This window comes from Vulpes vulpes, chromosome 7 (genome assembly GCF_048418805.1).
Source record: "Vulpes vulpes isolate BD-2025 chromosome 7, VulVul3, whole genome shotgun sequence".
Lineage (NCBI taxonomy): Eukaryota > Metazoa > Chordata > Mammalia > Carnivora > Canidae > Vulpes > Vulpes vulpes.
Genome location: NC_132786.1, coordinates 107,591,435 through 107,606,922, shown reverse-complemented (window position 1 = coordinate 107,606,922; position 15,488 = coordinate 107,591,435). Strand labels below are relative to the sequence as shown.

At 47.4% G+C, this 15,488-nt stretch overlaps 1 protein-coding gene across 2 annotated transcripts; it reads right to left on the bottom strand.

Annotated features, from left to right (window-relative positions):
- Nucleotides 1–11,432: 11,432 nt before the first annotated feature.
- On the bottom strand, nucleotides 11,433–15,252 carry PRR15 (proline rich 15). 2 transcript variants are annotated; one of them, XM_072764633.1, is made up of 3 exons: nucleotides 14,749–15,252; nucleotides 13,348–13,419; nucleotides 11,433–12,850 (listed from the first exon to the last, which is right to left on the bottom strand). In XM_072764633.1, exon 3 carries the CDS (start codon nucleotides 12,816–12,818, stop codon nucleotides 12,435–12,437), a length of 384 nt encoding a protein of 127 aa, XP_072620734.1. In that variant the 5' UTR covers nucleotides 12,819–12,850; nucleotides 13,348–13,419; nucleotides 14,749–15,252; the 3' UTR covers nucleotides 11,433–12,434. The 2 variants fall into 2 exon arrangements, with proteins under 2 accessions (XP_072620734.1, XP_025848872.1); XM_025993087.2 differs by lacking the exon at nucleotides 13,348–13,419.
- Nucleotides 15,253–15,488: the final 236 nt, after the last annotated feature.

The window sequence follows — 15,488 nt, the reverse complement described above, 5'->3', positions numbered from 1 at the left end:
TATCCATTCATCTTTCGATGGACACCGAGGCTCCTTCCACAGTTTGGCTATTGTGGCCATTGCTGATAGAAACATCGGGGTGCAGGTGTCCCGACGTTTCATTGCATCTGAATCTTTGGGGTAAATCCCCAACAGTGCAATTGCTGGGTCGTAGGGCAGGTCTATTTTTAACTCTTTGAGGAACCTCCACACAGTTTTCCAGAGTGGCTGCACCAGTTCACATTCCCACCAACAGTGTAAGAGGGTTCCCTTTTCTCCGCATCCTCTCCAACATTTGTTGTTTCCTGCCTTGTTAATTTTCCCCATTCTCACTGGTGTGAGGTGGTATCTCATTGTGGTTTTGATTTGTATTTCCCTGATGGCCAGTGATGCAGAGCATTTTCTCATGTGCATGTTGGCCATGTCCATGTCTTCCTCTGTGAGATTTCTCTTCATGTCTTTTGTCCATTTCATGATTGGATTGTTTGTTTCTTTGGTGTTGAGTTTAATAAGTTCTTTATAGATTTTGGAAACTAGCCCTTTATCTGATATGTCATTTGCAAACATCTTCTCCCATTCTGTAGGTTGTCTTTTAGTTTTGTTGACTGTATCCTTTGCTGTGCAAAAGCTTCTTATCTTGATGAAGTCCCAATAGTTCATTTTTGCTTTAGTTTCTTTTGCCTTTGTGGATGTATCTTGCAAGAAGTTACTGTGGCCGAGTTCAAAAAGGGTGTTGCCTGTGTTCTCGTCTATGATTTTGATGGACTCTTGTCTCACATTTAGATCTCTCATCCATTTTGAGTTTATCTTTGTGTATGGTGAAAGAGAGTGGTCCAGTTTCATTCTTCTGCATGTGGATGTCCAATTTTCCCAGCACCATTTATTGAAGAGACTGTCTTTCTTCCAATGGATAGTCTTTCCTCCTTTATCGAATATTAGATGACCATACATTTCAGGATCCACTTCTGGGTTCTCTATTCTGTTCCATTGATCTATGTGTCTGTTTTTGTGCCAGTACCACACTGTCTTGATGACCACAGCTTTGTAGTACAACCTGAAATCTGGCATTGTACTCACAATTCCTGACATGTAATTAATTCATCAAAATATCCTGGATGAAAAAAAAAACAAAACAAAAAACAAAATATCCTGGATGACTCCTCAATGATCCAACACCAGTCTCTGAACTATCATTGTTTGTATTACACTGTATTGCACTGAGGCTATAAATATGTATACATTAAGATCCTATTTCTTTCTGCATCTGCAGTTTAGTTCATTGTTTGGTACCTAAGAGGCATATTGAATAAATAAAAGAATGAACGATCTCAATAAATATTTATGGAGGTAATTAATTATTGAAAGGGCACAACCGGGGCAGCCTGGGTGGCTCAGTGGTTTAGCACTGTCTTCAGCCCAGGGCCTGATCCTGGAGTCCCAGGATCGAGTCCCACATTGGGCTCCCTGCATGGAGCCTGCTTCTACCTCGGCCTGTGTCTCTACCCCCCACTCCTCTCTGTGTGCCTCTGATGAATAAATAAATAAATTTTTCAAAAACAAAAAAGAAAGGGCACAACCAGGGCTTACATTTATGAAGTATGTGAAGCACTAAAACCTGTGTCTTATTCATTTTTTTTTTTTTTTGTCTCAAGGCCTATACAGGAGTTTGCATGTAGGATGTAGATAATAAATAGTTATTGATTGGTGCAGAAGTTCGAGATCCCCTCAATTAAATATTACATTGCAAAAATAAGACAGCTAAGCGCCCTCAGAATTAGAAGGTGCATTGGGTAAAATCCAACCTTCCCTTCCTGAAAAGCCATAGCTCTGGGCCCTTGTAGACTGGAAAGAACTGTCTTCCTCCCTCCCTGGTGCCTGTGGTTTCAACTACACCAGGATCAGAGGTGACCACACCCATATTCTTATCATGATCAACTGGGGGACGTCAGGTAGTTCCTTTCAGAACCCTTATGCCTGTTGGGACCCTCATGAGGCTCTTTCTCCTGTTCTGTGGCCGTTTCTGCCTCCTTCCCCCGACCCCATCTCAGTCTCTCCATCTAATTCCTGAGAATTGGCCTCAATGTAAAAGAAACTTAGAATACATTCAAGGGTGCAGGGATGAATAGCTGCCTTTAATCAAAACACACCCTTCTGCAAACTCAGACAGAGATTTACTGCCAGGGATGGTCAGCCGAGGCTCAGGGGTGTTGAAACCCTCCAGGGAACCACCAGTGAACTACCTGAGGCCTGTTCCAAATTCCCAGCATAGTCATCTGTGCAAAAATTGTTCCAGGTGTTCTTTTCCCACCCCCCACTGTATTTACACAAAGGGGATAGCTTGAGTAAACCTTGTGGCTCATGAGGATGAAGCTGCTTCCTCGTCTTTCACTAGGCTCCTAGATCAGAAGTGCAGGGAGAATGGTCACTCTCCAGGCTTTAGGGATTTTGTTGTTCACAAAGTGGTGTCTCCACAGGACCCTAGTCATGCCTCTGCATTCCTGAAACTCACCATTGCATCTCACCAAGCTAATTGCCTCTTCATTTTCTGATTTTTCCTCCCTCCTTGGGGGTCTGGCAATACTGTAAATGCTTTCACTAAATAATCCCAGGTCTAGAGTACATCTTTGTATATAAAGATTGTGACACAGAATCCTCATCTCAGGGCCTAAAGGTTTTCTAGGGGTTCTCTCTTATTCCCCATCTCCCAGCCCCTCCCCCATGCCCATCTGTCCTTGAATTTTTGGAATAAGGACATAAGCACAATTTTCTAGAACATAGACTTCTTGGGATTCCCTTATGGAATTCCACATCCCTTGGGAATGTGGAGAGTCTCCACATTCCAGACAGTTTCTAAGGAAGACCACTGCAATAATGCCTCCAGGCCATCTCAACCCACCACTCAGCAGTAAGAATACATCAGTCCGTATGACTGAGGCTTTCCTCTGAGCTGTGCAGCTTATCTGTCAGAGATGTACTTTATGTGGACTTAGTTCATGCAAAAACACCACAAAGTGGCATTGTCACTTCCACATACTCACAAGGAAAGCAGCCAGAGAGGGACGATAACCCCACTGGAGTTGCGTTTGGTGTGGCTGCTCAAGCAGCAGAAGTGGCCTCTGAAGCACTGGAAGTCTGCAAAGAAAAAGCTGATCTAACGGGGCTCATCAAGCTTGTGGGTCCTTGAACAACCTGACCCCCAGAAGGGTTCCCAGCAGCTGGGAGACCATGATCCAGGACCTGATGATAGAAGAGAGATTGTTGCTCAAAGAAGTGGACCAGACCTGCTTCAGAGGGTTGGACAGACAGAGAGCACTGGCCAAGGGAGGGTAGGGGGGCTCCATCCTGCAGGGCAGGTGCTTTAAGGCACTTTTAATGGTTTCAGATTTTCTTCTGAGGCTATTGTCTCACCAGAGAGCATTAAACAGAGGAAGTGTTGGTTTAGCTTTCCATTTGGAAACATTTTGAATCTTTTTAAAAAGACTTCAACTTTTTAAAAAGTTCTGTTCTGGGGTGAGTTGGGGAACAGAGCACAGTGGGGCAGGAGTGGAGACAGATGGCCGGTGAGTAGGCTGCTGGGCTGGGCCCCGCACGAGAAATGGGTGGTTTGCTTTCACTCTGTGGTAGGAGAGATGGAGAGAGATGTTCAGATTGGAGAAAGTTTATTAGAAACACAGAACAGACTGATGAATTTGGTGAACAAAGAATGACTTCCAGTTTTCTGGCTTGAGTGATTGGAAGGAGGAAATTCTGGATAGGCTGAGTGACAGGTGCTCACGGGAGACTCGCAGGCAGGAGAAATGTGTCAACAGGGTTCCGTGCTGCACAGAGGCTTTTTATGGTTTGGTCTCCAAAGGGACAACATAATGATCACACCATAGTCATTGTAGGCTGGTGTTCATCTCTCCTTCCTCATCAGCCCTCACACTGCTGGGGGAAAAAAATAAAAATAAAGCTTTATCTCAGGGTTCTACATACATTTACAAACTTCTACATATAATAGATGCTTTAAAAAATAAGTAGAAGAAAATATACTCAGAGGGGCTTAGGCTGGGTAGTGGGGTAATGAGAAGTTTTTACTTAGCATTTTCTAAAGGATTGGTGATGTTATGTGTTAATAGGTATCAATAGCTTGGTAAGAAAAAAAATCAGCAAAATGAAAATAATCACTTTGAAGACTGCAACAAAAAGACTCCAGTTGCATCCTGAGAACTGATTTTCCTTTTAGATCAGCAAGGCCATTACAGCTGTGACTTCTCCTTCCTAACATGGAAATGGTTCTAAAGATGATGCTGTTTCAGATGATCAGATGTCAGAGTGAGCTCACATGAGCCATCCCAGATTTATAAAATTATAGGAAAGGCTTTGAACTTCTAAGCTGCTTCAAGATCTTCAAAGTTACATGGGGCTTGGGACAAGCACATTTTACCTTCCCACTTCCCCTCTCTGCACAAATATTGCTTAAATAGAATTGAATTTTGATTATAATAATAATGGTTAATATTTACTAAGAGTTTACCACATGTGGAGTACAGTTTTGTCTACTTTCCATGCTTTTGCAACGAACCAGTGAATTGGATACAATTATTGTTATTTTTAAAAATATTTTATTTATTCATGAGAGACAGAAAGAGAGAGGCAGAGACACAGGCAGAGGGAGGCTGAGGGAGAAGCAGGCTCCCCAAAGGGAGTATGATGCAGGACTTGATCCCAGGACCCGGGATCACACCCTGAGCTGAAGGCAGACACTCAACCACTGAGCCACCCAGGTGTCCCTGGATACAATTATTTTTAAAGATGAAAAATTAAAGCTTTGATAAACTGTCCAACAGATTAAGACAAATACTGGATGACCTCACTTATACTGGAATCTAAAAAAAAATCAAATTCATAGAAATGGAAAACAGATTGGTGGTTTCTAGAGGTGGGGGAAATGGGTGAAGGTGGTCAAAAAGTACAAACTCCTATGTATAAGATTAATTGGCTCTGAGGATATAATGTACAGCAGGGTGACTATCGTTGACAGCAATATCTTATGATATTTGAAAGTTGCTAAGAGAGTAGATCTGTAACAATGTGAGGTGGTGAATGTTATCTAAAGGTACTGTGGTCATCATTTCACAACATATAAATATATCAAATTGTGTACTCCTTAAACTAATACATTGAATGTGTCAATTAGGTCTCAATAAAACTGAGGGAAAACAAAAACAAAAGCAAAACCCCAACTCCCCCCAATAAAACAAAATAAAAAACAAAAAATGAAGCACAGATAGATTGTGTAATTCATAGTTTCCCAGATAGATTCCCAGAATCTAAGTCTAACCCATCTGATTGCAGAGCCTACTGTCCTAACGACTATACCGATGTGCTTCTGCCAGAAATTGGATTTAAATTCTCATTAGCTCAACAGTGAGTCCTATGAGCTGGGCATGGTGCTGGACACAGCAGAGCCAGCAGGATTCAGAGTTCTTCCCTGAAATAGCTTACCATCTGGTGATGGAGGAAGGGACAGTACTGGCTGTGGGATAGGATTCTGTGTGGCCCACTGAAGGAACCCAGACAGGGTGGGGGGACCTAATTCTATCCGGGGGCTCTTACTGGAGCATCCAATATCTTAGTTAAAACTGAAAGGAAGAGTAGGAGCTATATTATGATTTGTTTTGTATAAAAGGAGGAGAGTTCAAGTAGCTAGAAGAGCTGATACAGGTAGATCTGATCACAGCCTCCCCCCCGTCCCCTGCTCCCCGCCCAGCTCAGCAAGTAAGTCAATGGTGAGGGGCACCATGTTGATTGCAATGCTTCTTTGGAATTTGTTGCAGGTATTAGAGATCTAATTTTTTTTAAAAGATTGTATTTATTGATTTATTTGAGAGAGAAAGAGCATGAGAGAGAGATCAGAAGCAGGAGGGAGGGGTAGAGGGAAAAGCAGACTCTCCATTGAGCAGGAAGCCTGACACAGAGTTCAATCCCAGGACCCCAGGATCATGACCTGAGCCGAAGGCAGACACTTACCGGACTGAGCTACCCAGGTGCCCTGGTCTCATCTGTATTTTAAATATAAAGGTAGACACCACATCTTTTATATACACATTATGATAATAGAATTTTGGAACTTGCAGTTTCTGAACTTCTCATTTTTATAAGTAAAAAAAATGAAAGCCCAGAAGAGGCAAGTGATTTGCCTGAGATCACACAACTACTGGTTAGAGAACTGGGTCTTAGAACCTGGGTTTCCAGTCAAGCAGGCCAATCTATCCTTTACTGGATCCTATCACCTTTTGGGCATAGTTCCATCTATTCATGGACCCACAAGCTGCCATGTAAAGCTGTGTAGGTTGTTTAGTGCACAAGAGTACCTGCTATGGGAATGTGTCAGGGCCGAAGTCCACCCAGAGGAAGGAGTAACTTTTTCTCACTTTGCAAAAGCACTTTATGGCAAGCACCTGCCCTCTTGAAACTAACGTAGCCAACCTACAGAAACCTAAATTTCTTCCCACACTGTATTAACGCAGTGATATTTCCTGCATTTTTATCCATGGGGTTCCAATAATTTAGTGATTTCTGCTTTAGTGCTCACTGGCACATAGTAGCAGTTCTAGAAGGTATATTTCCAGCAAGTTCTGCTAGTGTGCACCACAGCGACTCCTCTGCCAATCAGTGGTTCATAGCCATACTTTTTCCACTAAGGTTGGGTGCGGGGGAGAAAGGGGGTTTGGAAGGAAGAGCAATCTATCTCAGCTTCAGGGTGGTGGCTGTCCCTTATCTTTATTTATTCCTGTATTTTGGGGGGGGGGGGATTCTTTTTACTTCTTTTTTTTTTTTCTTTTTACTTCCTACTGGCCAATCTCTCATTATTTCTTATTAGCCATCCCTGTTATGGGTAATAATTCTTTATATTAAATGCTTCCTGTTTAAATTACTCTGTGTTTTCTCTCTCCTGATCAGACTCTGACTGATTAATAACACTCAGATTATTTCTCTACCGGGAAGACATAAGATAGCCTCCTTACAGGAGAAAAGATTATGGTCCTGTCAAGAGCGACATGCTAGCTGCACAGGCTACCTGCAAGGTCCATGTCCTAGTAGGTTATCCAGGACTTCATGGAGGGGAATGAAGAATAAGTATGGCCCCTCAAGCTTCCCTGAGCTCTCTGACTAAAGAGACAGGGAGACGCATGATCACATCCACATAATATGGTCAGTGGTGGTGAGCAACATGGGCTTGGCGGTATCACTCATAGATGTTCCCAATAGCTGTGTTTTGGGGGAAGGAGACTCTTGAAGCTTGAAGGTATATTGAGGCTTTGCCAGGCAGGTGGTGAGCAAAGGATATGCCAAGCAGAGGTAACAGGACAAACTTAAATATTTGACTCTAACATGAGTAATGAGCCTCAATGTTCCTGTAGAACAGAATCACCCCAACTGTTGGGGCAGATGATGTCATGGTTTTGGTAGCACCACACCATAGATGGTAGGTAGCCTTTTCATGGTTTATAATTCTCCTCCCTGGCTCCCACCTGACCATCAGTACTGAACAGGTGGTGCCTTTGTGTTTTATAGTAAACAGTGAGTGTGTGAACTACTTTTACAACCAGTTGCTCAAAATAGAATACTCAAGAGAGTTTTAAAGCTGGAATATGGACTCCATCCCATCATTTTACAGTATAATAAACTGACATCAGATTGTCAAAGACTCAAGAACAAGTCAGAGAGCCAACTATGTTCAACTGTCTTGGAGGGGCACCTGGGTGGCTCAATCAGTTAAGCATCTGCCTTCGGCTCAGGTCATGATCTCAGGGTCCTGGGATCGAGTCCCACATCAGGCTCCCTGCTCAGCAGGGAGCGTGCTTCTGCTCCTCTGTCTCTCTCTCTGTGTGTGCTCTCTCTCTAAAATAAATAAGTAAAATCTTAAAAAAAAAAAAAAAGCATCTTGGAAAACTGTGGGAACTTTTTGCTGCCATCCTTGTAGGGTATGAATCAGCAGTTGTTGACTGGAACTAGAAAGAAATTAATAGCCCAGGGTATTGTAACTCAAGGAAAATCCCTTCATAAAAGGCATGAGGAGGTCCAAGATGAGCCCCATAGTCCCCACTCAACAGACAGGTCAATTGGTGGCTCCTCTCATGGATAGGAACCTTTAGCTTCTTTAACATGATGCTCTCTAGTTTTAGGGCCAGACATTTCTGTCTCACGGGTAACAATCTTGTTACACATCTCAGATCAAGACACTTCCTCATGGATCTTTTTTATTGCATGAGGTTTTTCAACAACTCTGACGGAATAATTACCAGTCTATGATGTGTCACTCGTAGTGCAATTGGTCTGGAAGTATGGCTGAATTTCTTCGTTTGCACATGGGGAAGGATCGCTTATGTCCTCTTACTTATCGTGGATTATAGCTGTTTCCATTTCTATACAAATGGTCAGCTGTCCTCTGCTAGGGAAGGCCTGTGTTATTTCCTTACATCCTATCTCCGTGATAATCTTCTCTCATCACGAACGCTCTTCTTCCCATAATCCAAATCTGTAGGGCCATCTTTGGACAAAGTGGTTGTCAACATGCTGTGCCTGCAGGAGACCAGGGAAGGCCCCTGTGCATCCTGGCACCCCTTCTTCTATGACTCAGCTTAGTGGAAATGGATGTGCAATGGCTCCAAGGCAAAGTGGGTATGGGGTGGGCAACTACAGAGAAAAGATGAGAGGAACAATGCCTAATGGACAGCTCACTTCTCAATGACAAAGTTTGCCCGGGGCTGCATGCTTGTTTCAGTCTAAGGTGCTTGTATGTTGACACTGAAATGGTATAAAATATCTCTCGTCCCACTTTCTACTCGCCATGGAGATAAACTTGAGCCTATCCCAAGAAAGAATCTCCTACATTTCTGTAAATTATAATGAAAGGCTCCATAAACCAAATAGATTTTTAAAAGATCAGTTTCCCTTTACTGTATTTATCAGGCCAGCTTTCTGTGTGTTAGTTTCTAGTCTGGTTGGCATGACTCATCTAGGAAAAAAGTAATATTCTCTGTTTTCCTCATAAAAGGGTCCTGTGATCACTGGATATTTCTATCCCACTCTTCTTCTTTTCTTTTTTTTTAAAAAAAATTTATATTTTTATTCATGAGAGACACAGAAAGAGAGGCAGAGACATGGGCAGAGGGAAAATCAGGCTCCTCACAGGGAGCCTGATGTGGGACTGATGCCAGGACTCCAGAGTCAAGACCTGAGCCGAAGGCAGACACTCAATCACTGAATCACCCAGGTGCCCCTACTTCCTCCTTTCTGACTCACTTTTTATTTGAAAATTTTTTCTGCTCACTTTTTATTATTTTATTATTTATTTATTTGAAGGCACCAACATTTTCTTCTGAACATCTTGGGAGAACTATTTCTGACAAAGCTTTAGCCAGTGCTACTGTTCATGAGGTTCATTAGTTCCTTTCAAAGTATGCGGCAAAATCAGGCTTGCTGAATTCGCATTATGCTTCAAGGCACATTATACTTCCCAGTGTTATACTAAAGCAGAGTGTCCTAACTACATCCACAAAACTCTTGAAATGCTCTTGAAATGCAAGTCAGAATGGGATGAATGATGGAAGTATGAACACAAAGGGATGTTCAAATGACCCTGTGATAGGAATCACTGCTCGGCAAGGAGAGTCCAGAAGCGAAAACTACCCTGTGGGTATAATTATCATGGTTATGAAAGCATTTAGCAAACACACAACTAGATTTTTATCTCTCCCCCCCCCCCCCCCCCCCGCGTATCATTTGGAAGCATGGTATTAAAATTTCTCTAATGGTTTCCAAACGTGTGGGTGAAATTTCATTTGTAAGATGGTTTAAAGAAAGCAAAAGCCTCTAATCTAATTAACTTCAAGTTTAATTTAACACTTTCCCTCAATTTACTATAAATTATCTTGAGGTTTAAAAAATTTTAAATCTGTATACATGTTGCAAGAATGTAATTAATCATCTGTAAAGCATATAAATCCCAGCAAGACACTTTGTCAAATTATCTCATCTTACCTATGATCTTTTCATCCCACCAATTTTGCTTGGTTTCTGATTTCACTGAGTTGGGATTAAATCAGTGCATTCCTCCCACTGCATAATTAGGACTGCTTTAAAACTCTCTAATTACAAACCTCAACTGTGGATTGTGTGTTGCACTCACTGTCATAACTGCCATTAGCATGGTTTTCAATTCTTCCAGAACAGTGAGGTAAAGATGTCATGTGAATAAGTTCCACTGTTATATATCTGCTATGGGTTATCTGCAGCAATTATAGATTTGGATGGGATCCCAAACAAGATACAGAACCTGGGAAAATGCCAATGTTTCATGAATCAAAAGGAATTTTTAAGAAAAAAAGTTTTTTTTAAAACAATAAAATCATGAATGAAAGAGTTACTGTAAAATTTTAGAAGTATGCAATTGCAGGTTTAACTTTATAAGTGAGCACGGTCCTAATTTATTGGTCCTCTTAGAAGGGGAAAAGTATTTTGGATAGTTATCGACTCTAATTTTGATTACTTTCTACAAAGTGGAATGCTTTATTGTGTTTCAAAGCTTTATTTGGCAGCTTTTGCTTGCTTTGCTCCCAGCCTGCTCTTCCCTCCTTACCATGAACTTCCCCAGCACATTCTCCTCTCCCTCGTCATCATCAGAGCCTCTAGATGGGAGGCCCACTTAAAACCAGTATAAAGTCTTCTTCGGCCAGGAGGCTCACACTGATGAGACTCTGGTCACATATTCCCAGTTCGAAATACACAACAAAAAAGTCTTTTCATGGTGAAAAAAAAACTCATAGATTTTTCTCTTTTAACGTAAAGTGTTTGTAATCCTCATACAAACAATTTCGTTTGGAATAAGCCTTTGGTATGTGGAAATTCATGTATCAAATGGTAAATTCTATTATTGTGCTGGTACCCAAACTTGATTGACTAATTTAAGTCCCTTTAAGCTATTTTCAGCAAGTTTGGTTTTGTTCAATCTCTTTAGCCAATGAACGTTTCTCTGTTTTATAAATTGCTACCCTGAGAGAAACAAAAACCTGCCTCTTTCTATATAACACAATTCAGAAGCTCCAGTTAAGTTCTTGCTTGTAATTATCTAAACTATATATACATGTACACTTTGACCACTACAATTTCCTTGCTATGTGTTTCTGGATGATTATAAATGAATGGAATTGTGGTGGGAATGATCCCAGTGGCCCTTAACAACTACAATAACTCCCTTGTAATTTGCCGAAAGCAAGTGGGATTTATTTACTCCTTTTCCTGAAGTTTGTAACAAAAGCAAACAGGTAGATTTTTGTTCAGAATCTTCAGATTAGTACATCTCAAGGCTTTGAAACCAGATAAATGCGTAAGTCAGACTAAAGAAATAAGCTTTTGAAGCAAAGGGGTGGGAAAAGAGGCCCGCTTTGCACAAACCAAGAGTTCAGTCCATCTATTCCAGCAAGTATTTTCAGACAATTGTTAGCAACGGTAATGATGGATGCTTTTAAAAAGAATTAGTACTGGCAGTGTGAGCTCCTCTACTGTGTGAAGATGTACTGAGGTAACAAAGAGGATTTGGGAGTAATTATAGGGCTTCTCCCTCCCTTCCTTAAATTTAGTTAGTAAATAGAGATGTCCCGCCAACTGGTTCCAGCCTGGGTGATGTTAGTTTTCAGAAATGTTCTCCTCCTTCTAGCAAGATCGCAGAGTAGCTGTTAGGTTGTGTGGCAAATGATTAACTCTGTCACTCTGGCCTCTGTATGCCAGCTTTTAAGTAGGATGGACTTCAGTCTTGCAATGGAAAAAACACCAAAGTCACCTTAAGTCTTACAGTGCGACAATTTTAATAAGTCCACACTAAAACAGGCAGTACAGTTTTGTGGTTCAACGCTTACAAGCAATCTCTTGCCTTACTTAAAATGCTTCTACCTAAGAAGGTTTCCTGCCCTCTGTCGTCGTCGTCCCTTCACTTAAAAGTAGGATGCTACCCAAGGACGTCTAAAGTGCATTTCCCTGGCGTTGAAAGCAGCCACTGCGATTCGCTTTCGGAGAGCGAGTCCTGAATCAGGGCTGGGTGTCCCGGCTGCGCAGTCCCAGTTGGGCCACCAACTCGGAGGAGGACCCTTCTCACTCCCCGGGTGGCACAAGGGATGGAGGCCACGGGAGAACTTTGGGGGGGGGGAGGGGAGGAAAAAGATAGTGATGATGATGATGCCAACTTGCTCTGTGGCAGGCCCCTTCTCCCAGCACAGATAAACACGCGATGCCCCCTTGAGTCCTGAAGCACTGGAAGCTCAGCGGACACTTCAATTTCCAGGGAAACCAAAGCGTGGAGGCCTCGTGTGCACGACTCTGAGGTTGCCGGGCGGAGACGCGGGGTGCTGGGGCGGTGCAGAGCTGGGGGGCAGGGCGGGTGGCGCGGAGAGGGGCAGGCCCGGCGCGCCCCGCTACTGCGCGTCGTCGCGGGGGTCCCCGGGGAAGGCCGCCTCCTCCGCGCCGCCCTCGGGCAGCAGAGTGGCGCGCACCTTCCTCTTCTCCTTAAAGCGCCCGGAGCGCGAGATCTTCAAGTTGCGGCGGCTGCTGCCGCCCGCCTTGTCCCCGCACAGCTTGTCGGGCCTGTGCGGCTCGCCGGGCGCGCCCAGGAGGTTGGGGTGCTGGTTCTCCCGGGAGCCGCCCGTCCAGTCCGGGCTGGGCGGCGCGGCCGGCGCGGGCTCCCCGGGCGCAGGCTGCGCGGGCGGCTGCGCCCCCGCCGCCTCCTTGCTCTTCTTCCTGCTGTTGGCCAGCGATTTCCACCAGGGCCCCGAGCCGCCCGAGCCGCCGCTGTCGGCCATGGCCCGCGGGCCGGGGCGGGGGGCTGCGCGGCCTGTGCGGGGGAAGCAAGCACAACTCGGTCACTGGGTCGGCCCCGGAGCCGCGCGGCCTCCCCTCGCCCCGCCCGCCCCATCCGCGGCGCTGCGCCCCCGAGGGCGCGGGGACCAGCGGCCTCCCGGGCGCCACCGTCTGGTCTCCAGGCAGCTGGGCGCTCCCGTCCCTCAAGCCCGGGCGGGTGCAGGGGGTCCGCGCGCGGGGCACCCCCTCCACCCCCCACCCCCGGGGAGGCTCCCGGGCGTCTGGATCGCACCTGCTCCAGAGGGAAGCTGCCCTGCCCTGTGGCCTGGACTCTCGGATGCGCACCTGGGAGGAGGGCGCGCCGAAGCGAGCACGTCCCCGCGGGAGGTGAGCCCTGAATGTTAGACTCCCTCCTTCCGCTCCCATCAACAGTTCCAGAAATTTCCCCCAAAGCTTTTCTCCCCCCATACGTTTCTGCTACAGGATCCTTCTCGATGTGATTCTTCGCAGGGTGGGGTGGGGGGGACTTACGTGCTCCTAAGCGCGAGGGGGCAAGCCCATGGTGTTTTGTTTCTTTTAAATTCTGCTTTGGACAACGTCTACCTGTCGCTTTCAGAGAAGCATGCGTAGACTTAGCTTCCCTTGAAAACCGCCATCCCACGCTTCCTTTTATTCCCCAGAGACCAATCTCAACGTCCCTCTGAAGCGCCCCCCCTGCCCCCCCCCCCACCGATGGCCGAGACGAGGCCAGGGGGCAAATGTCCCCTCCTCTGAGTTCTGTATTAAAACGCGCCCCGGGGGCAGCGCGGGTGGCTCAACGGTTTAGCGCCGCCTTCGGCCCAGGGCGTGACCCTGGAGACCCGGGATCGAGTCCTACGTCGGGCTCCCTGCATGGAGCCTGCTTCTCCCTCTGCCTGTGTCTCTGCCTCTCTCTCTCTCTCCCTCCCTGTGTCTCTCATGAATAAATAAATAAAACCTTTAAAAAATAAAAAAATAAATAAAAGGCGCACGGGGTGGGTCTTGTGTGTTCCACGCAATTCAACTCCCGAGGTTTGGGGTCACGCATGAAAGATCCCTGGTTCGTTCGTTCTTTCTTGGCGCGATTCCTTCCTCCAGGGAGGAACCCGCTGCGCGCCACCTGGACCTCCGAGCCTTTGCGCTCCATCCCAGCTTTGAAAACCGCGCGGCGCGGGGCGCAGGGGCGGCGGGCGGCGCTGAGCCTGCGGGTGTGGGAAGCCGGACCCCGCGCGCGCTCTCTGGGCTGGGTCCGGGGCGCCGCGGAGCGCCGCCAGGTTTCCTCCGGGCTCCTTCCCATCCCTCGTGCCTGGCGCTCTGGGGACTTGCGGGCGCGCCGGGCCGCGCAACTTTGGAGGTGTTGGTGGTTGGAGGTTCTGCTCCCGGAACCGCGGGGAAAGTTGGAGCGCCCACGCGAGGCGGCGCGGCGGCCTCCGCAGCCGAGACCCGGGCCGGGGCTCCTCCCAGGACGCCCCGAGGGCACGCTCGGGCTGCGACTTGAAAACAATAGAAGCTAAACCCGCCGAAAGTTCTTCCCGTCGGGAGGCGCCCACTCCCCCTGGCACCGTGGGCAGTTGGGTTTGCAAACATCCCGCTCCCTCTATCTTGCGCCTCGGAGAAGTACCCCCAAGTTATCCATCATTGGTGGCTTTTTTTGGGGGGGGGGTCCTGATGGCTGCCTTCTGTCTCCCACCCTGCATTCTCTGTGCGCGGACAGGCTTTGCACTAGTTGCGCAAGGAAAAGACTGCAAATTACGCAAATGTACGCAGAGCGCCTGCGGCTCTCAACTTCTCCCCCCCCCCCCCGGAGCCGGGGTGGGGGAGGAGGTGTGTGTGTGTGTGGGGGGGAGCACCCCAGGTTGACACCCTAGAGTGGGGTCTGTGTTGGCCGACGCGGGATCACCCCAAATCGCTCACCTGTTCCGGCTTCCCAGGATCCCACGACTCCGGAGGGGGTGCGCTGGGGACAACCTGGAAGCCAGGCGCAGCGTCCCTCCGCGCGGTCTCGGGGAGGTCGGGCTTCTTTCTGGAAGGTGTGTGGGCCGAAATCTCTGCAGTCCCGCTAAGCCGATGGCCGCTGCTGGCCTCCGCTGGCTCCTCCAACTTGTGCGCGCCGCCTCGGTGGCGGCCGTTCTGGGCCCGCGGCGCGCTGGGCTGGGGCGGAGGGCGCCGCGCGAGCAGGTGCGGGGCTCACCGGCGCAGGTGGAAGCCGGGGCAGGCCGCCCGGGGCTCTAAGCCTTTCATCCTCGCGCGCGCCCCTCTTCCCTGCTTGGCGCCGCCCGGCAGGCGCGGGGAGGGGGCCCCTCGGAGGCTCGCTCTGGTCGGTCCCTTGCACGGGGAGAAGGCATCTATCTGCCCACCTGCTGGTTATTCGCCAAGTGATTCGAGAAACCAGAACCCCGGGGTGGGGGGTGGGGGGGGAGGAGGAGGAGGAGGAAAAAAAAAACAGCAACAACAACAACGGAGGAGGCGGCCACAGCGGCCACAGGTGCAGGTAGGAACTTGGCGTTCCCGCCCTCCAGGGGACGAGATTGGGTCGGGTCGCGGACGTGGCGCCGGCCTTGGGGTGTCTGATTGGAGGGACGCTGCGCCGCGCCGCTCGCCGGTCCGACTCCTCCAAGAAGAAGAAGAAACGCTGGAGACCGCAGGCGGGGAGA

What these genes read in the sequence shown, in the direction of transcription:
- PRR15 (XM_072764633.1), bottom strand. Translation starts at nt 12,818, where the DNA reads ATGGCCGACAGCGGCGGCTCGGGCGGCTCGGGGCCCTGGTGGAAATCG.